At 37.5% G+C, this 23688-nt stretch overlaps 1 protein-coding gene across 1 annotated transcript in view; it reads right to left on the reverse strand.

Moving 5' to 3' along the window:
* The window catches only part of ADAMTS20 (ADAM metallopeptidase with thrombospondin type 1 motif 20), a 163010-nt gene extending 141882 nt beyond the window's left edge, over positions 1–21128 (reverse strand). The window contains exons 1-3 of the mRNA XM_012746250.3: positions 20959–21128; positions 20047–20408; positions 3669–3831 (exon numbers count right to left, since the gene is read on the reverse strand). Coding sequence (XP_012601704.2) covers positions 3669–3831; positions 20047–20408; positions 20959–21049 — 616 coding nt within the window. The 5' untranslated portion in view covers positions 21050–21128. The remainder of the gene's footprint in view (positions 1–3668; positions 3832–20046; positions 20409–20958) is intronic.
* Between the last annotated feature and the right edge of the window lie 2560 nt (positions 21129–23688).

The following is a 23688-nucleotide window of genomic DNA, read 5'->3' on the forward strand; positions in this document are numbered from 1 at the left end:
TAACTATTAGTTGATTAGTTAGTAATGGAGGTAATGGAGGCAGAACTAGAACTCTGTTCTCTGATGCCCAGCTTACTAAGAGAACTGTGACCTCTGCTAAAATTAAAAACATCTGGATTTCCTCCAGACAGATGCTGATTAAATTATTATCTCTAAAGGAAGGGTAATCTTCAAACAATTTTATTGAAAAGGCATTTCCTACGTATTCACAGAAATATTATCCAAATACGTTACTCACAAAAAGTAACCTTTAACTTCTCAAAGTTCAGAAAAATGCATTAAGGAAATTATCTTCAATTTACTTCTTCATGTGCACTGTACTTGCTTAACACTCAAATCATTTGTTAATAATTTAGCTTTTTTCTCTAATGCAGTCTCCTTCAGTCTGTTCTCATTCAAATCCAAAAATTATGTATATTCTAAAAAGCTTCCATGCCAACTGAGGAATACAACATTTTTAAAAAGCAGATCATATGATGTCTTCACTTTAAAATTTCTTTGTTTCCCCAGTAAGATATAGCCAAAAATGTCCTTAAAATCCTTTCAGGTCTCGCCTTGCCGGACTTCCCACACACCTGCACCTTATTCTCCTGGAATAGTAAGTGAGTTACTCTTCTCCACACACATCAGGTCCTTGAAGATTCAAATGCTACATTCCCTCTTGTCTATAACCTTGTTTTAACAAATTTGATACATTTTGTACATTAGGGATGAAAAGACTATAAGAATAAATAAATTTTTAAAAACTTAGGGAAAGTTTTTAAAGAAATTTAAAGCTGGCTGACATCATCTTAACACCCATTTAAAGACATTTCATTTCACTTACATGCACAGCCATCTGTTTCATTGCTCTACAAATGCTCTGTGTCCCACCCCACAGCACGGAGATGAGAAAGATAAGAGGGGGTGATGGAAGGAACACAAAAAGTCTCATGAGGTCTCCTGAGGAATGAAAACCACGTGTGTCAGCCCTTAGAGGATCAGCCAATAGCAGAACTACACTGAACAGAATTCAGAGACTTTTTTTATTCCTGTCAATTTTTTCAGGTTCCCTCCCCCCTAACCACCACCTTGGGTTTTATTTATTTTGTCTTGGTGGTAATGTTTGTTCATTTTGCAGGGTTTGGGGGTTTGCCATTTCCTCTAGATTTTACTTAGAATATATCTGGTAGCTATCTGAAGACCCAGCATCCACAATGGCTAGGTTTGGCTGCCAAATGTAATTTGTATAATCTCAAAACACACAGTGAACTCTGACCTTGGAAACAATTTAATCTAGTTCATCAAGGCTGAAGCCACTATGAATTGTAACATGTTAGGATCCTAATGAATTAAGACCATCAATAGAAATACTGTATGAAAAAAAGGTATCACTTTTCCTTTTCCATTTGATAATTTTGGTTCATGTGTAAATCTGCAGGCCCCACCTATCTGAAGGATTCTGCTGAAGGTTCACCTATTAGAATACATAAAACCTTCAAGTATTTCTGGACAACAATGTGTGAATTGGGGAGGAAAAAAAAGCCTTGGATAACATTTCATTAATTTACATTCGCAACTCTCCACTTTCATTAACAAAATGATGATTAGTAGCTAATTTTTTTAGCCATTAATTGATTGCCCTTATTAGTGATTAAGAACATGTATGTTAATTGTACCTAAAACTGGAAGAAAATTAAGAATTGAAAAGAATGGATACTACCCTTTACATTTTAGCAGATAAAAGTTATAGAAAAAAGTATATTCTGATTAAAAGAGAACTAAATCCCATAAGCTTTCTATTAGTTTTTTATTTGTAGTTTTTATAATAAATCTTTAGTATAAAATTTTTTTAAACAAAAAGGCCAGGCTTTTCTTGGATCATTTTCTTGATGATAATGAACACTAATTGTGAATGCAAAACCCTGCATATCATTATGTGAAACATTTATGCATTCAGAATGTCTACTTGATGGTTTTCTTAAGAAGCTAAACAATTCATTAAACAAGCTGCTCCTGAATGGTAGATCAGAACAAGCATAAGCTGCCTCCTGTAGAATTCTATTGTGAAGCTGTACCCATTTGTGTTTTCTTTGAAGCCATAAAAATGAAACCCTTATGCTCATATTAAAAGCATAAGAAAGGCATCTATTATGTCAATAGATTTAAAACACGGCCTTAGACACAGTGAGAACCACTCCAAAGGTTAAGAAGTGCATTCCCAGGGAAAACCTTCAAAGGCCTACATATCATTATATCCCAAAACAGATGGCATCACAGTGTTTGGAACTATAGTTTATGGACACCTACAATCTCAAATAAATCCTTTCTAATCCCACTCTTTTGTCTAGATTTTGTACTTTGATGATAACTGCAGGTGCCTTTTCTCCACCACATCATTGTATGTCATTTTATGAATAGTGAAGATACATGTACATATATGGATATAACTCTTATGCAATATATAAGTATTTTACCAGCAACAGATTTACACTTTAGAAATCTTTGCTTCCTAGATTCTAATCTATTATATACATCTTGAGTAGTCTGAATTTTATAGGAAAAAATGATGAAAACATACCTCTCTCATATGTTGCTGGAACTATAAAATTGATAAAAAAATCACTTTGTAAACCAATATATAATTCTCTAATCTCTATGTGTATATCCTGAAGAAACTCTCAAACACAGGAGATGGGGACAAGAATATTCACAGCAGCATTGTTTATAAGAGCGAAAAACTGCAAACCCAAAATTTCAACAGGAAAATGGATATATTAACTGTGATATATTTACTGTGAAATAGTGTACAGCAATGAAAATGAATTACTACTACTACATATACCAAAATAGATGAACCCCAAAAACAATGCTGAGCAAAAACGATAAGTCACAGAAAACCATACAATATGTTTCCATTTACAGAAAGTTAAAACCATGCAAACTTGAGTGATGTGTTATTGTTACTTAGGTTCAGGGTTTTTTCATCTAAAATCCTGCTGAAAAAATTAAATAATATTAGTGTGACTAACTGGTTAAAAGAAAATTTTTCTATTATTTTCTGTAAACCTCACACACTGAATAACTTTTTGGATTTAAATTTAGTTTACTACATACAACAAAGTTATATGTAGACAGATAATCTCTAATGGATACTTATAGGTAAAAAAATTAAATATCACATAATTCAATATTTTAAAAATAACACATGATCTCCTTTATAGAGAAATCTATAGTGGAATCTAAAGAATTTGAACTTACAGAAGTAAAGACTAGAAAGGTGGTTATTAAGGTCTAGGGTTGGGGAGGAGTTGGGAAGTTATTGGTCAAAGTGTACAAAATTTCAGTTAGACTGGAAGAATAAACTCAAGAGGTCTGTGCGGCATCATGACTGTAGTTAATAACAATGTATTCTAGAAAACTGCTAAGAGATTTTAAATGTTTTTAGCATTTAAAAAAAAAAGATAAGTGAGACAATGCATATGTTCATTTGATTTACCCATTCCACAATGTATGTTTCAAAACAACATGTTGTACGTGATAAATATCTATAATTGTTGTTAATTTTAAGAAAATCAATTAAAGATAAATACATAAAAATATTTAAGAAAAATATATAAATTATAACTTATACAAATATTTAAACAGTATCATAATTTGACTGAAAAAAGTTTTACTTCATAGTTTACCTGAAACTTCACAGGGCTTGGGAGACTGTAGAAAAGAGTTCCTCTTTAATTCTTGTCTGTATATAAGATGTGGTTTGTTGTGATCATCTTCATGTTCACTCCCATCTGGCTTCATTATAGGTTCTAAGAAATATTCACCATCATGTGCTTTAAATGTTCCCATCTGAAAATAAAGAAAATAAAAATGAATTTTTTCCCAACTAGGAAGTCTCTAGGAAGAGAAAGCACATTGTAGCACAGGTTAATATGAGCACACAGAAGCAAAACAGCTAGGAGTCTATTCACTAAATGTCTTCAACTGAACAAAAATGTTTCTTTTCCATGGTTCACTTTTTTCTTTCCACTCTTATGTACAAAGTCATGAAGACTGGATAATATTCCAATGGGCAGAGTTAAGATGACAGGCATTCCAAGTATAAAGAATAGCATAGACAAATGCATCAAAATGGGAAAAAAAGTCTAGAACAGTCTGTAAAAAATAAAGCTTGTTCGGTTTGATCTACATACGGTAATAGTGTGAGACAGAAATCTTAAAAGGTAGACTGGTGTCAGATGTAAGAGAACTTGAATGTGGTACTAGGAATTTAGAATTCATCTTTAAGCAATGAGAAGCCATTAAAGAGTTTTCACAAAGAAACACCTGTCTTCTGAATTCCAGAATTTAATATCGAACTTGCTATTCAGCATCTTCACTTAAACAACATTCTGAAATCTTAACATGTCCAAAGCCAAACTTGAGTTCCAGTCCAAACCTGCTGTTTCTGCAATGCTCCTTATTTCAGTAAGTGGCAGCAGTATTTTTTATATTGTTCAGGCCAAAAAACTTTCGAGAGAAATCAAGAATGGCTCTTTCACTCAGATCCCATATTCAGTCCATCTGCGAATCCTGATAACTCAATCTTCAAAGTATAACCAAAATTGAACCAACCACTTCTCCCAAATTCTACCACTACATCCATGATCTAATCTAACATTCTCTCTTTCCTTAACTAAGTCAACAGCCCTCTATTAGCCTAGTCTTCACAGAGAAGTCACAGTAAATGTGACACAGAAAGTCTGGAACATGTCACTCTCCTTTAAAAAAAAACAAACTCCAACTCTAATGGCTTTCCATGTCACTCAGTAAAATCAAAAGTCCTTACAGTGATCTTTCCCCCCACCACTCTCCCTGATCCTCTAAGCACATAAACAACCAGTTTTCTGAATTCACTTTCTCTCACTTCCACCTTAGCTCACTCTAGAGCTCCATTTCTGGTGTCTTTGCTATTCATCAAACATGACAAGCATAGCCCCACTGAACTCAGGACCTTTGCACTAACTGAACCTGCTGCCTCAAGCACTTCTTCCTGATGGCTCCCTCTATCACTCATTTCAGGTCTCTGTTCAACTCTCATCACCCTATAAAACATGACACCCAGCCTCTTATCTCTAGTTCATTTATCTCCTTTCATTTTTCTCCATGGCATTTATCACTGTTATGATATTTCTCCATAGTACCTGATATATTTTTATTTATGTTTGTTAGTTGTCTGATACTATACACTAAAATATAAACTCCATGAGAGTAGGATTTTTTCTATAACCTCTTCTCTATATTTCTGGCACATACCAGATACTAGATAAATATTAAGGTCATTAAACATGAAATGGCTGATTTTGAATCAAAAGTGTGATTTATTATATCTCAAACAAGAAGCAGTACAGTTAATCTAAGTATGCACCTAAACTATCAACACAGTTTTGCTATCTTAACAGTAGCTTGTTTATATCAACAGCAAAGAAACCTGGAGAGCAAGTGGCAATGAAATCACAAAAGGCATTTTCCACAGATTGTTGAGAATTGAATATTGTTCCACAGAAGAAGTGGTCCAAAGCCTGGAAGAAGTAGTAGTCAGTTGGTACAAGGTCCGGTGAATATGGTGGATGACAGAGAGTTTCCAAGTCCAGCGTCTGTAGTTTGAGCAGGGTTGTTTGTGCAACATGTGGTGGAGTATTGTCTTGCATGAGGACTGGCCTGTCTCTTTTGACCAATTTCAACTGCTTCATTGCAAGCATCCTCATCATTTCATCCAATTGGTTGCAGTAGACATCCACTGTAATCAACTGATCAGATTTCAAGAAGCTGTAGTGGATAATACCAGTGCTGGACCACTAGACATCATTAGCTTTTTTGATGAATATTCAGTTTTGGACTGTGTTTTGGCACTCAATCTTTATTCAACCACTGTGCGGAACACTTAAAATTGCCAAAAAGAATGCATTTTTCATCATACGTAATGTGGTGTAGAAATGTTTCGCCTTTGTGTCGTGACAGCAAAGAAAGGCAGGCTTCAAGACAATTTCCTCTTCTGACACTCATTTAGTTCATGCAGTACTCATCTATCCAGCTTCTTTACCTTGCTGATTTGTTTCAAATGGTGCAATACTGTTGGAATAGTAACATCAAACCTTGCTGCTAATGCCCATGTAGGTTGAGATGGATTCACTTCCACTACAGCTTTCAGCTCATCATCATCCACCTTGGTCTCAGGTCGTCCACATGGCTCATTTTCAAGAGTAAAATCACCAGATCAGAACTGCTCAAACCATTGATGTTCTGTGCATTTATTAGCCACATCTTTCCCAAACACCTTGTTGATATTTCGAGCTGTCTGCGCAGCATTGGTTCCATGACAGAATTCATATTCAAAAATAACATGAATTTTGTACTTATTCATGGTTTCACAAAAATTGCTCTAAAAAATTTGAAAGATAATTATAAGCCAAACTATGTGTTTGAAAGAATGAGGATGTACCTTCACAATAAAAATAAAACAAGAAGTGTCAAAGTAAAATGTCAGAGATAGCAACTCTCAAACTTAGTAAAGGAATTGAGCATTTCATACTTAATAACCTAATATATATTAAATAAGTGAATAATTGAGACTGTAAGGTATGAAATTTAATATAGTGACATTATATATTATAGGTGATAGCACTCAGCCACAAAAAAAAAAAAAACAATGGTGATCTAGTGCCTTATGTGTGATCCTAGATGGAGCTAGAGCCTATTCTACTAAGTGAAGTATCACAAGAATGGAAAAACAAGCACCACACATACTCACCATCAAATTGGTATTAACTGATTTAACTGACCAACACTTAAGTGTAATGAAGTAGTAACATTCACTGGGTTTGGGGCAGGGTGCCAGGGGAGGTGTGGATGGGTTTGTACACACCGAATGGGTTCGGTGTGCACCATCAGGGGATGGACATGCTTGAAGGCAATATATGTAATCTAAACATTTGTACCTCCGCAATATGCTGAAACAAAAAAAAATAAAAAGATGCTTAAATAAGGCTAGGAGACAGAGAATAACAGGTGAGAGTGAGGAGGCACTCCAGGAGTGAACAGCCAGGCTGAGGTTAAAACAACAAGGTAGCCATGTAAAATTCTGGGAGGACATTCCAAACAGAGGTGAACATTCTTAACCATGACTGAAGGGCCCAGAGATGGAAAAATTTTGGCAAGCTAAAGTGATAGAATGGTGAGGCTGAAGCTGTGCCAACTGGGAGATATGAAGTAGGAGATGAGGTCAGATAGGCAGAGGCCTAATTAATCTTGGTAAGGTACTAATTAATCTTGACACTGAAAAGCACTCTTCACAGCTCAGAGTATACAAATATGCATTCACTTACATTCAAAAATTTGCTTCTATATTTGCATTGTTGCTAAAAATAAATAAATAACACTTTTCACTTTTGCACTTAGAAAAGCACGTTCCTATGAAGAACCTATTCAGAAATCAGTTACTGAATTACAGGTAATATGATAAACACACTTTTAGTGAATGACACTTCATTTCAGTTTCTTACTTCCAAATATCTTAAAATAATTTAGAGATAACTTTGAAACCATTGTTTTAAATTCCATTGTAAATAAAAAACAAATATTTTAAATCACTATTTTAACTGAATAATCATTTAAAACCATTTAAATGATTATGGCAATTGTCATCATAAAGTTCTCTTTACACTGATAAAGAACACCTTTACTATTTTTACAGTTCCAACATCTAAAACATTGACTGAAACATAGTAGGCACTCAACATGTAGCTGGTGAAATGAACATTTTTGTAACAAACATAGTGAAGTACCTGATTTTTTCTCATATAATCTTTACTTTTTAGCATTGAAAGAAAACCATCATGTAAATATATATCAGACAATTCTCAAGACTACCATAATTTAAAAATGTTCAGAAAAAAATTAAAGGATTAGTAAAGTGTTTAGGCACTCTTAGTGTGCTAATATGTTAAGATTACACAGTAAATGATTTAAAAATTAATTAAATTCCATCAGATATACTGACTCTAAGGCACTGGAATTATAGTCTATAAAATGAAAAGCAATGCTATAAATATTAAGAATTCTTATCTATTTCTTGGATACTTTTCTAATGGCCTATACCCTAACATACTTCACTAATTCTACCCCCGTCTGTTTTCCAAAGATAAGTACAAATCACTTATTTTCAACACATACCAAAACTCCAGCATTCTATGCCCTCCTAGAAAATTAATTTCAACTATACTTATAAGAAATAACAAAGACACTGTTCTTGAAACCTGAGAACATAGATCCATGGAAAATCCCTTTCTTTTTTAAAAAGCATGCTGAAGAGGGGAAATGTGATAGTATCTTGAAAAAAGATACAAATAGACATGAGAGAACTTGTTTACTTAACTAAATGCACCTACAAAACCAGTTTGAATAATATCACACTACTCTCAAGCAATATTGAAAATATTTATATTATACCACAGAATTTTCTTACACTTCTTTTGGATCAAAATCTAGGAGGTACTTCTATTTTAATGTTCCAATAAAACTGCATGTGGGTCCAACCTGTGTTCCCATATGAGGGGAAGTGAATATAGTTCTATCCAGAGGCCATCAGCACCTCCTTTTAAGTAGTGCTAGAATACTCTAGCCTGCTAAGAATATTGCCTTTATAACTCAAAGGCCTTTTCTTAAATAAAATCTTATATGTTTGAAAACACTAAGTTCAAGGAAAAAATGGCAAATATTTGTCCTCAAAGTGATTTCTCTTTTTATTTATCAATGAAGGACTTAAAAGTATTTACTTCCATCAATTTTTCCATAATCCACTCCATTGCAATAGACTTCCTGTTCAAATAATAAAAATATTAGGGCTTTGCCTAAAGGCTCCTAAGGAAGCACTTAATTTTTCTTTTAAACTGGAAAGAACCTGGTAAGGAATTGGAGAACTTAACAAAACAGGCGGTTCATATAATTATATTTAGATCATGCCATATTTTTAGCAACCTGCCTATCTGCAGATGGGCACTGCAATTTGATTCATGATAAATGCCAATCAAATTCCAAACACTTTCTTTCAATGACTATTAAATGCAGCAAAACCAGTTTTTTCTTGGGCAAGGGTTTCCAAATTACTTAAAGATCTTCTATTTGCCAACCTATTTTGAAAGTTACTAAGTGATTATACAACTGGTTCCAATTTATTCCCATAGGCCAAAATTTTTATGTTTCGAGGGTTTTATACAATTGAATTGTTTTTCCAAAATATTCTTATTTCGGTCGTGTGGCATTCATCCATATATTTTTTCACAATTCATGGGAAACACATGTACTGTTGTTATAACCAATAATGTACTCTCAGATTTCATTAAAGGGTAAAAACAATAAGTACAAAATATAAACCCCTTGTACTCCTTTCCCAAATTATTTACAACGATCACATTAAGCATTAGCAACTGAAGAACAACATTTGAAAATAAGGCACTGTTGAATTGCTGACTAAAATATGCAGTGGTTTTTTTTCCTTTTTATTTATTTATTTTTATTTTTTTTTATTTCGGCATATTATGGGGGTACAGATTTTAAGGTTTCAATAAATGCCCATTCCCCCCCCACACAAGTCTGAGTCTCCATCATGACCATCCCCCAGATGGTGCACATCTCACTCATTGTGTATGTATATACCCGCCCCCCTCCCCCATCCCACCTGCCCAATACCCTCTTACTGTAGTACCTATGTGACCACTTAGGTGCTGTTCAGTTAATACCAATTTGCTGGTGAGTATATGTGGTGCTTGTTTTTCCATTCTTGGGAAACTTCACTTAATAGTATGAGTTCCAGCTCTAACCAGGAAAATATAAGATGTGCTATGTCACCATTGTTTCTTAGAGCTGAATAGTACTCCATGGTATACATATACCACATTTTATTAATCCATTCTTGGATTGACAGACACGACACTTGGGCTGTTTCCACAGCCTTGCAATTATGAATTGTCAGTTTTTCATTATTTAATCATAAACCATATCAAGAGAATCAGTATGATAATATTTATAAGAAGAATGCCCAGATATGAGTTCTGGGTTTGCACTCATAAAATCTTGGGAAAATTACTTCATGTCTCTTGACCCTCACTTCCATTATATGTGAAACAAAAGTAAAATAATTTTACCCTATTTCCTAAGAAAGGTAATATGTGTTAAAAAGATGTTCATAATAGGAGCTCATAACCATTTTGAAACTGAACATATTTTGAAATGGGACGAAAAATTCTCCACTAAAAACACAGATGTTACAGCCACTCTTTTTAACCATAGGCAGAGTATAAATGTTATATAATAAAACATCACAAAGATGAACTCTGAAATTCATTTTTGTGTTGGGATATTCTGTTCAGTGTAAAAAGGTTTCTCTTCCTGATAGTTCCTTATTATAACACTAATGATCATGCCTAGGAAATAGTGTATTATACACAAACATACACTGAAAAAAGGAATAAATCGATGATATAACGAAAACAGAAGAACTGGTTCCAGATGCATAAAGCAGAAAATTCATTGTAAGGTTTTTTTAAAAGATAAGTTTTTCTTCCTTCCTCTGGCAGCATTCTTCACCTTTCCCATTCTACAGGACACTTCCAGATATTCAATATAAAAGTGAGACAGGTTGGGCACAGTGGCTCACATCTATAATCCTAGCACTTTGGGAAGCCAAGGCAGGAGGATCACTTGAGGCCAGGACTTTAACAATAGCCTGAGCAAGAGTGAGACCCTCTCACTATAAAAAATAGAAAATTTAACCAGGCCTGGTGGCTAGAGCCTATATAGTCCCAGCTACTCAGGAAACTGAGGCAGGAGGATGCTTAAGCCCAGAAGTTTGAGGTTGCTGTGAGCTATGATGACACTACTGCACTCTGGCCTGGGCAACAGAGAGTCAGATCCTGTCTTGATAGATAGGTAGGTAGGTAGGTAGGTAGGTAGGTAGGTAGACAGACCGACCGACCGACCGACCGACTGACCGACAGACAATAACAAGAAAATACATTGCTGATACCTACATCACTTAAAAAAAGAGACTTATCTGGCCCATCTGAATCAAGAAAATAAAACAAAGATTCTGAATTTATCTACCTAAGATTTATGCACCCCAAACAGGTAAATTTAAGTAGTGTGTCCCAGCAACATTAAAATTCTGTAATACTTCTCTTTCTTATAGGCACTGAGATGTTTCTGACATCATACGAACTCACTAAAAGTGGAGAGAACTAGCAAAGCAATGGCTATATTCTTGTGCAGTTTGGGTAGTGGTTCTCAGGACAGCCTCTCAAACTCTCACTAAAATTATCATTGAAGACATAAAACCAAAAATCATAACAGTGAGAAATTTAACACAAGAAACTGCTAAAAACTATTTCACAGGTAATATGGATATATGACATACTGCCAAAGTGTTATAAAACAATGGTACTTAAAAACAAAGACAAAAATACATATGATATCTAGAGGAAGACATGCCATACACATACCAGACCATCTGTCATATTTGTAGCATATACTTTCTTTTTAATTTTACCTTTTCTTTATAATTATTTTGATATGTAGTACTCTACTATTTAGGCAAATCTATCCATTTTTTAAATTTATTATATCTTCCTTTGTATTTTTCCCTATCTGCAGATTATAATATGTTGTCATTTTCTTCTCCTTGAATACAGTTGGAGTTTTATTTGGTTTACTGGTAAAGTGAGAATCCAACATTTTATTTTTCCCTATAAAAGATTGTTGGCACTCAGATTTAACATAAATTCCTTTTAGGCTTTGGCAACTATCACAGGAAACTAACTTGAAGCAATTATCAAAACTTAATCTGCTGTCAGAAGCCAGCTAAGTTTTTGAAGGATTATATTGTCAAAATATCCATGAACCTGGACTAAAAAAGCCTCTGACTGCTTTCACTGTAAAATAACCTACAGGTTCTCAGAAATACCCCAACATTCCTGAAGCCCCCCCCAAGATGGCATCCTCCCCAGAACCCATTTTAGATGTAGCCATGGAGGAGGATAATGGACAAGACCCTTCCAAAAGGCGAAACCAAGGTAAATGTCTTGGCAATTGATGGACTTCCTAGAAAGATGACTCAAGAAAAGTAATCAAGGAACTCCCATCCTGCCAGTGTAGTGGGTCTCCATAATTCCTCACCAGAAAGAGTAAAAAATTGCTAAAAATCACCCCTTCTTTCTGTAGGTCATTAAGGTTAGGGTCGCAGTCATGCTGGTCATGTATACTGGGTTGGCAGAGGTACAAATAATCTTTTTTAATTTCTTTTTTTTGGGGGGGGGTGGTAATAATTTGTCTTTTTTTTTTTGCCAAGCCACAAAATGCCACATCTGGGCTTTATGAAGATACACTGTGCATTACCCGGAGATCCTGGACTCTGAGCCACAGACAGTGCCTTTGTGGGAACTTGGGGCTGTCTCCTTGTAGACAAGATGAGTAGGTATGATGTGTAGGAAGAGATGAACAAAGGTATATTTGGTGAACAGAAGGGCAGCCTGTGGTAAAGGCTATTGATCACCAATATCTATGTTTCTCTCTTTCTCCTGGGAAATCCCTCATTTTCTAGCCCTTTTGTATCTAAGTAGATCCAGGCAACTAGCTCTCCTCAATAGAATGTACACAGAAATGGTTTGTGTCATCTTTGGACTGTGACAGTCAAGAACTTGCCTTCTCTATGCTCTTACTATAGTAATAAATCATTTATCTAGCTCATGAATATATTTTAATAGAAACAAAACTATTCCAATAGGAAAGACATTGCTTTACCATTCACGCCTAACAGTGGATGCTAGATAATAAATGACTGGTAAGTATTTGTGGGAAAAAATGAACAATTTGTTTCTTCCTCTGAATATTAATATGAATCAGACAGCTAAATATATTTTGTAGAAAAGAGTAGTTATAATAAGCAAAACAGAAATAAAGCCACAAGTAACAAAGGTCTGATTTAAGCCCAAATGAACAAAGTTATAAATGGAACACAATTAACATAGGCATCATCTGAAAAGATTTAATCAACACAAAAACTTTCTATAATAAAACATACCAAGTACTACAACTAAAATTGCAAAAATAATTTTTCTGCACCGAATGAATGATGTAAAGAAGAGGTAGCTAAATATTGGTACATATTAACAAAGCCACTTTAGCTTATTCATTCATACATGTATTGAGCATTTCCATATGCTGAGTTACGTGCTGAAATGAATATGACTATCATCTCTACCTTCAAATTCTATAAACAAAATAGAAATGCAGAAAAATAATTTCAATTCAACATGTAATAAGAGTACACACGCATAATAAAAAGCCAAGTGATGGAACAAAGGAAAACTTGGTCAATTCCCACAGAAGAGTAGGGAAAAGGAAGGCTCAAAATGGATCAGGAAGGATGGACAGAAGTTTGGGGGAAAGGACATTCTAAACAAAGAGAAGAGCAAATAAAGTCAAACTATTGTGAAGATTAAAGTAAATCTCTGATAGAATCAAACAAACGTTTCCAAAATAATTACCTCTTTCTTGTCACCTGTTCTTCTATCATTGCCTTTCTTGGTTAATGACCACAGGGCCATTTAGTCATTTAAACCTTTGACAACCATTTTGGAGGTCTTCTCTTACAATCCAGAATTCTCATGGGTCTCCTACAAGGTTGCTCCACTTCAGCACTATTGACGTTTTTATAATTCTTTCTTGTAATGGGCTGTTCTGTGCATTGTGGGATACTTGGCAGCATTGCCTCTACTAACTAGATGCCATGTTCCCAATCTTGACTATCAAAAATGTCTCCAGACATTACAAATGTCCACTGGGAGACAAAACTGCTCCCAAGTGAGAACCAGCGATCTGCAGTAGTGCACCTTTCATAGGCACCCACTCTTCTCCGTCCCCACTGCAATCACATTATTTCAGGTAGCCTCTCTTCCTTACCCCCTGTAGACTACAACAGTGTTCCTCTCAGTGACTCACTGCCTCCCCATATCCTGTGCAATGTTGCCTCCTAACACATTGAACTAACCTACCATCTACGGCTTAAGCCCTTACTTCTTAGCAATGCATTCTGGGCCCTTCACAATTTGATTCCAACTCTACCTTAAACCCTCACCACCCAACCTACCCTATTTCTCAGTTGCACAGACCCACAATAAGCCCCTGAATTTTCATATCCACGTGTTTATACATCCTTCAAAGTCTAGTTAAGAAGTCTTCCCCAGCACAGTCCTCACAACTCTTAATCACTCCTTCCTTAATCATTCCTTATTCAAAGTTTACACAAAACTTTATATGCTATGCACTTTGGCCAAGGGCACTTTGAAATCCATCACAGTGCTTGCACCCTTGCCACATCTCCCAAGGGCTACTCCCAGTTAGTAACTGAGTGTGGCAGTGATACCAAGGCTGACTCATTCCTGGGAGGCAGGGGACTCATCTGGCCACATGTGGCTCAAAGAGGGCTTTGCTAAACCTTGGACTGCCCAACAGCCTATGATGCTTCTAACTGACATTCTCATCCTTTCTCTTCACCTGTTTCAGATTTATATCACTCACCCAGCTCTCCTTAGTTTCTCTAACACAGACATTTATCCTAAATAAAATCACATCTTGGTATCTACTTCTTGTAGGACCTGGACTAAGACACACTGGAATGTTCAAAGCAGAGGCAAAGGAAATTCTCCCTACTGTTGTTTGACTAGTATGTGAGTGAGTACATCAATAACTAAAAGAGGTTCTTATGAGTTTTTCCAACAACAAAAAATATGAATACAGAATGCCATGAATAATAATCCAGGGGTATGTTAGTTCTGGGAAAATAAGTTTAGAAAATAATACAACTAAAATTTTGCCAGAATAGACAAAAAGCAGTGAATACACTATTGATAGTTTCCATACTTTTATTTCCTATCTGAATAAGAAGTTACTAGATCAACTTCAATAATCAGTCATCAGAGAGCACTAGTGCCTGACATGTTGCAGAATGGCTCATGTAAGAAACTTCAAAAAACTACACAGGGCCACTGCAAGATACTCCATGAGAATACTGTATAAGCTAGATGTAATGTTTGGTTTTATGACATCTGGAAACTGTTTCAACCAAAAGACTGCATTGCCTCAAATCTCAACAAGAAATAGTGAAGTTAACTGTCTAGGTGGTCAAGTTAGTTCCTGAGGGCCTTTAAAAGAAGTGAACCTACTTTATAATATGAGAAGAATGCCAACAGAGGTACAGGGGATGGTCAGGAATAGTCTGTGTAAAATTCATACATGCCATCCCAACAAGTACATGCTAACTTATTAAATATTGCTCTCTATCTTGGCCCGAGTATTTATTAACATTATAAGAAGATAGATTATATAGCCATAAAAAAGTTCATATTGACCTCAAATTTGACAAGAGTATTTATCAACATTTTAAGAAGGTGGATAATATGACATAAAAAGTTAGAGTTTAATATAGGAATATTAGAGCCTGATAACTATACATTATATGATGGTCTATCAATGGATTAAAAACATTGAGTTTGATTAGACATTACATTATTTACAGAAAATTTTATGATTCAGTTCATTATTCCTAATATACATTTTGGAAATATATAAATAAATCTCTGTTCAGAGACATTTGAATCATGGGATAAATAAATGCTTATGGGAAGGAAAAATTATAAAAGGAAATATTAGAGAAGAGTTATACATATGTTAAACAAAGAAAACTTCTGGCAGACTCTTAGCCCCTTCTAGTTCTTGTGCTCAAAACACTTAGAAAGAAAATCAAACAATACTAGTTATGGTTCACTGACTTAGTAAAAGAGAAAAACATGTAAATACCAAAACCGCTAAAAGTGGGAAAAGATTAACCATATAGAAATGAAAAACTTAGGTTCACATGTTTTGGATTAATTCAACACTAGCAACTAAATGCAATCAATAAATATGTTGGGTGGTCAATTTTAACAAATGGCTGTATGGGGATAATACTTTGAAAATATCAATTTGACTTATTTTTCATACCTTTCCTCTATAAGTCACATTCTCCAGCAGCCACCAAAGGGAAGGGTAGATGCTACCTCAAATGGGAAGATGGAAAGGTAATGAATGGGTCAACCAAACGAGATGTAAAAGGGAACTCAGTAGATACTGGGGGTGAGGGGCAGGGGAAATAGATGCAAGGGAAACATATGGTAAGATCCATGTACATTAACTCCTTTATTAGGGGTTAAAATCCCAGAAACAGAAGGCATATTAGATTGTCTAAAGTCACTGCCAAAAGTGCTGACTATGTGGGACTCAAAGAATGGACTCTTTGAAATAGTTCTCCACACACACCAAATTTAGAGATGTAGAAGGGTTTGACAAAGGGAGGAACTGAGTTCTTCTTGACTCTCAAATGCCATAGAGGGTTTGACGCCCTTATAGGGGTCTGCAAGATTACAAGTAGCATCATCAAACTAGCTGACCTGGAGAGTACTGCTGCAAGACTATGTATCTTAGGGCTGCACAATGCATTAGCCAGACAAGAAATCAAACATATTACAACCAGAACTCAAAGAGATGCACAGCACTAGTGAGAGCCCAGATGGAGATGAGTCAGCAAATAAGACCAGTGAGCTCTAAATGAGTGAGGAGAAGAAAGAACATAAAATTCTCAGGCCCAGAAATTAGCTGCTGGTGCCAGAGGGGCACAAAGAGACTCTGGCACAAAGAACATCACGAAACACTTGAGGAACTGGAGGGCACTAAAATTCCTTCACCCTTCTCCCTAACAAAGACCTCAGAACACTTTATGACCCTGTATATGGTCAGTTTTCATAATTGATCAGCATATGCTTGAATCCAGCAATGGTATAAAACAATACACATTAGCAGAAAAAATTGAGATTACATGCTCATTTCAATATATTCAGGAAAAACATTTAATAAAATATGACATCCATTCATGATTTAAAGCAAAGCAAAAAATAATTAGAAAAAGAAAACTTCTCTAAATTAATAAGACTGACTCCAAAAACCTCAACCAGCTAAACTTCAACCTTAGCATTTAATGAATTGATAAAGGTTAAACTGACTGTCACACTAGCAAAAATGTTTTTTTTCCCTTGGGGCCTTGGTGTTTTATTACGAAAACAGAATAATAACTTTGAAAACAAAATGACCCTTTCTAACTTAATGAAAAATTTGTTATTTTATTGTTTGCTGTGTATGAATTATATGCAACTAGAAAAATAGTTCAAATGGCTCCCAAGGTAAAGAGATGTGTAAGTTACATATGCTTCACAAAGCCCCAGGCTCAAAACTAGCGTGAGTTAAATAAAACTCACATGGCAGTTAATGTGTTAAAGCAAGATCATCACAGTCAAGTAAACAAGGTAACAAAGATAAGATAGGAAGCAAGTAAGAGCAGGGTCATAAGGTTAGCATTATTGAGTTTCTAGGCTTTGTATCAAGATTGATCTGCAAAAAGCTCAGCTGGCCCAAGCTTTGAGTACCACAATTTATAAAGACAAACAGCTACTACTAAAGACTACTCTCATACTAAAAAAAGGAACCTGATATAATCGCAAATGGATTCTAAAACCTACCAGAGGTTCTACAATTTGATGAAACTATTAATCTAAAGAACTTTATTTAATGTCAGAGTTGGGGTAGAAAAAATATATACAAGCATAAATAGGTAGCTAATATTTTAGTGATAATATCAAAAATGAAAAAAATCAAAGAAATGTAACTTATCTCATTACTCAGTCAGAGTTATAATTGGTTATGATCTCACTATTGAAAAAAAATTTAGATCCTTGTACTATATTACTGGGAAATTTCTGTCTCTACAATAATTGATGTGCTCAACTTAGCCTTACACAAATGCAAAGAAATTCAGTAAGGTAAAACTGTTATGTATGAAAATAATTTTTTAAATGTTAATAAACAAATTCTAACAATATCAATAAGTTCTTCAAAAGCAAAGTACATAAATAAATCAGATTAATAATGCATGATGATGTCTTAGTCAACTGTTTCCAGATTGACACAAAGACAAGAAAGGATAAACTCCCATTCTGACTCTAAAATCTCTTCAATTTCTTTCTGAATTCAATAAGGGGATATTCAATAATCATCTGAACATAACACTATGAATCAAAATAAGCAGAAACATCACTCCTAATAATGCTTCCCATCTGGAACGTTTTCCATTCCATAAAATAATAAATCAAGCAAACATATTGACCATGACAAATTTGTGGTAGCAAATATAGGATTTTCCTGACAAACTAAATATTATTTCAAAAAGGTTTTAGAAAAGAGAATATTATTCTTTCCTTTGAAGTATAGATGGCTGTGTAAATATTGGAGTGTGTTTCTGCCATTCTGATGTTGCAAATATTTTATGTTTATCCATAACAGAGAGGAAGGAAATTGTGGGAGGCATTTCATGTAAATACAACTCCAGATAATCACTTGAAAAAGAGCAGAGACTTTCTGAATTTTCTTAGTGACCAAAGCTCACACCCAGGAAGACATCTTAAGTAAATTAACCTCAAAGTAGTATTACATTTGCCCTGCAGAATTGTGACCAATTTTTATTTAATCAAAGAATAAACAGTGATGATGTTCTGAACCTATCTCTGAATACCTTTCTAAAGGTATCTTGTGTGTGTGTTTGTGTATGCATGTGCTAAACAAAAGCTAGAGTACTTGGGAATGGTAGAACCCTGTAAACAAATTCCTAGCTCTTGTTTCTTCTTGAATATCTATTTCTCAGAGGAGTTACTGATGAAATGTGATAATACCTGTTTTAAAACAAGTATCTTTAACCTGGGGTTCCATGAACTTGGATGGGGAAAAGTTGCATCTTTATTTTCATTAACCTCTTATAGTGAACATTTCCTTCAATTGTGATTACAAGTGAAATCACAGATATTGTGGTTTTGTTACCAATAAATTAATACTTTTATGTTCATTACAGTTGATGTAACTAGCTGGATTGTTTACACACACTACCACCACAGAAGTATAGTAGCAAACAGACATCATCAATGGAACTTATAATTTAATACATTAATAAAGAAGTGTATATTACTACTTCGCTATTTGGCTGCATATTTTGATTCATGTTTTTCTTTAATTGGCTTCCTTTTTAATATTATGTATGTTATTTTATGCATTTAAGTTATTGTGCTGAAGAATAGAAGTCCTGGGTTTCATCAGACTGCTGAAGAAGTTCATGGCAAAAAAATAAAGTTAAGAGCCTCTGTTTTAGAGAGAGAAAAACAAATTAAACACATAGAGCCACATATTTTATTTCATTTTTCTTTCTCCTCAATGAAGTTTTTACAAAATTTATTTCTTTGACTCTTGTCACTCTAGTCATTTTTCACTTGCTGGCACCAGGTCTTTATAAATAGACTCTATGATTCAAGTGCAATGCATCTTAAACAGATTCAAACTCTCCCCTGTTCTGTACTTCACAGATCAACGACCATCCCCCTATCAACAAAACAAACTTTCCCTATTCAAACCTTACCAGTGAGAGCCTTTTCATTTTATGTATATTCATTCTCTTTTCCTGATAGCATTATAATTCCAGGATCAAACTTAAGTAAACTCAGGAGATTCCTCCTCAATAGGTCATCAGGAGTGGGTACATCTGAGTTAAACAGCCTGCCCTACCGCTGGAAACCACACTCCTCTTGTATCAGAGGCCACTTTCTAATCACTACTCCACCATCTGACACCTTCAAGAAAGATGCTCTTAGCTATGTATAGAGGATCGAGTTAGCCCAGCAGGCAGAGACATGCTTATCCAGGCTTTAGTGCCTTCCAAACTCCTCTCCGCAGGCAGGAGGGAGTGGCCTCTGGCTTGGGTTCATCTAGGTGTCAGTCCTTCTGGTGGCCCACCCTGAACTCTTATGTCATCAACCACCAACTGGAAAACGCGAGATCCCGCTCCCTTAAACTCAGCCCTTAACTGGATCCCAAGAAAATGCCAAGGGTCCCGAGGACGCTTACCAGGCCTCCACACAGGCTGAAGACGGCCGTGTGATCCTCCCGCGCGTTGACCTGGCCGCGGTAGAAGCAGTGGCGCAGGTCTGCGGGCACCGCGCCGCGCTCCCCGGCCTCGCGCGCGGGGGCCCCCAAGTGCACCTCGGTGTAGCCGGCGGCCAGGAAGGCTGCGTCGGCGCTCAGGTTCAGCTGGAAGAGCTGCCCGTAGGCGCTGATGCGATAGTGGGTCCTGAACAGCGTGGGTTCCAGCGCCTCGGAGCTGCGTTTCTTCCTGCTGAAGTGACGGCTCTGAGGGAACACTTCTCCGAACTCATTGACCCGCGCGGGGGTCACCACTTCGTAGGAGGCCAGTGTCCTCACCAGGGCTTCTGCAACCACAGCGATAGGGCCACTGAGCCCCCCAAACGTTCCTAATTCCCCAATCCCAAACGTCTTTAACCAAAAGTGCCCGCTAAAGGTCCCAGATCCCAATACACCCGGGACACGACTAATGCACACATGCTGGTGAGCGCGCGCGCGCACACACACACACACACACACACACACGTGCGCACTGTGACTGTCCGTGCCCCGCTTTCCCACACCCCCGACTTGCTCCACCCTCCCCAAGCAAAGACCCTACCACTAATGGCCCTGCGCAGCCCACCCCCTTCCCCAGTCCTCCCTGGCTTCCCTGCCGCCGCCAGCTCGCGCCACCCTGCCCCACGCGCCCCCGCCGCGTGGTCCCGGGAATGAGAAGTGTCCCCAGCGCGCGTGATTCCTCGAAACCCCGCGCAGCCGCGACCTCTCCGGACGCTTCTGACTGACTGCTCCGGGAGCCCCTCAGGGCCGGCGTCCCCCGGTGGGCTGAGCCGCTCGCCCCTCTCGGGCCCCCCGCGCCCCCACCGCACCGCCGAAGGCGTCCCGCGGTGACCTTACCTTGCCTGGGGTGGAAGTGCACTTCCCAAGACCTGGTGATGAGGAGCGAGAGCTGGTAAAGCAGCCCCGTCAGCCACTTGGCCACCCGCATGGTTCCACCCAGGGGATCCCGACCGGGGAGGCCAACTGGAGCGGCCGGCCGCCCAGCCGGCTTCCCCCGCGCTGCGCTGCCTCTCCGCCCTCTCGCCCGCCGCTCTCCGCGCCGGCCGCCGCGGCGCCTCAGCAGCCTCCGGAGCAGCAGCCCGGGCCCCGGGCCGGCCAGTCTCGCCACACCGCCAGCCTCCGCTCGCTGAGCCACTGCCTCATCGCACTTCAGCCCCGCCGCCCCCGGTCGCCCTCGGTAGCCTCGCTCCTCTTCCTGCGCCCGCACCGCCCTCAGAAACCTCTCCTCAGGTCCAGCTCAGCGCGGGGAAGCGACTCGACCTAGCAGGAACGGTGCCAATATACCCTCCCCAGCCGGCCGAGCGCCGCGAGAGCCCGCCCCTCGGGGCCGGGCCCGGCCAATCAGAGGGAGGCGCGGCCCCCGCTCGCCCGCCCGCGCGCGGCTCCCCCAGCCGCAAGCGGAGTGCGGTCCCCGCCGGCTGCAGAGGTGGTCGCCCAACGTGGTGTGCCTGGATGCCACCCCGTTACTTATATAACCCGGCGTGGTACACGCATCCAGACAGGTGAAAGATGCGTGAGGTTTCTAGTTTTTACGATCAAATGACAAGCCATCAGATAGAAAATTTTTGTTATGTTGCATGGTATTTTGGGCTTCCCCAACAAAATAAGAACAGCTACAATGGGAAGTTCTCATAGGCAGAGGATGCTACCAATGAAGTTTAGTTGGCCACATGTCGTTTACAAGGGCCCTCTGTGTGTGGTGGGAACTGCTGGGAGTCAAAGAGGGTTATATAGGTGGGGAGAGGAAGATGAGTTTGCAATCAACAAGCACTTCTGAATGAGTATTTCTGGCAGTTGCTTAAAGAGATTCAAGAAAAGGGTCTGAATCTCCAAAGTTCCAGTAACTTATTTTTTCATTCTAAATATTCATTTTTTGGTACTTAATTTTGCATCAAGAGCCACCCAAAATTATATAAATGTCAAGACCCACAAACTTTTGATCTTCCCTTGCCTATGGGTTAGTTTTAGTGAGAGTTTCTGCTGGCAGTTCCACAGTATTCATATATCCTTTGCTTATAATATCCAAATGATGCCAGGTATCCACAATTATCCTCTTCAACAGTTATCCTCCTCAACAATTACTATGGCTCTGAACCCTGTTGTAGCCAGGTGTCTGTTGAATTGGATAAACCTCAGTGGCAGTGGAAAGTAATCATTTCAGTACAACTTTCTCATTTCCCAAATCCACCTGTTTGATTTGCAGGTTCCATAATTACTCCTCTCCCTATAACCAGTATGAAAGCAAAAGGGGAGGGGAGGGATCAGACTGTCTTGAAATCCAACCAGGGGAGAGAAAGAATATGAAATAAAAAGTAAAGGAATATGTGGGTAAATCTTCACAAACACAAAGGAAAACACTTTCAATTTAGTTCCTGCCTGCCCCACCTCCTCTGAGCTCTCAACAATGGAAACTCAGCTCTCTTTGAATTGACCTCTGATGGAATGCCTCTTCACTTTTATACCCTATGCTTGGGCCATCTGTTGTTCACCACAATCTTGAACAATCTTGTTCAGAGAAAGAGAGTTTAATATTACATCTCCCAAGGAAATCATCCAGCTTGGTGATGCGATTTCTTCCACAATCACTACCATTTTTTTGTACCCCTTTCTCACAGTGTCATCTCATTCATTAGAGAATTATAAATGTCTGGGTCCTTTTATTTATTTATTTATTTTTTTACTTCTAAGTTAAGTATACTGTTACTCTAAACAAAACTAAAGTGGATTTTACCCACACCTGTCTGTTTAGTGGTTACCTTCAGTACATTATAATTTAAAGTAATTTTAATTACATTGCAGCTCTCAATGCATCTTTACATTAGGAGCCATACTTTCTCTGCTGCAAATAACAGAAAATAAAACTGTACCTGTTTAATTGAGTGACAGCTGACTGCAGGCAATATTGATATTTCATTTCTATCATTGAGTGTTTGTCACTAAGAGCAGTACTTACAATGGAACATTTGATTTTCAGTCTGCTTTAACTTTTTGGAAATACTGTGTTAAGAATGGGCTGGTTTTCTTTTCCATTTTTAAAGAAATGGGAAGATGTATGGGATATGTATTCTATTGTATAATCTTTACAATGTTCGGCAAAGAGGATCTTTTCTCTCTTAGAAGACAAGTGTTAAATTTTCATACAATATCTAAGTAACTAAGCTGAATATCTACCAATCCTTTTTTATTCCAAATGCTTTTTCATTACACTAGGCTATAAATGTTATGATATTCACATGGTTTGTCTCTCTTTCTTCCCCCTACTCTACTAATGAAAATGTCATGAATAAGCTAATCTATGCCATTTAAATCAAGCTATTTCCTCACATTGGTAATTAGAGCTCCCACTTAAAGAATTCTGCTAACATACCAGGCACTATACAAGGGAATTTAGACAGGTTACCTTATGTAATTTACCCATTACCCCTATGGGGCTCAGAGAAATTAAGTAATTCACTCTGGATCAAATATCAAGCTAGACTCAAATCTCTGTGGTTTCAAATTCCATACTTTTTAAAAGAAAATTGAACTCTTCATACTAGCTCAAATCTGATGCACAGTTGTAGCCAA

The sequence above is a fragment of the Microcebus murinus genome, chromosome 10, assembly GCF_040939455.1.
Source record: "Microcebus murinus isolate Inina chromosome 10, M.murinus_Inina_mat1.0, whole genome shotgun sequence".
Lineage (NCBI taxonomy): Eukaryota > Metazoa > Chordata > Mammalia > Primates > Cheirogaleidae > Microcebus > Microcebus murinus.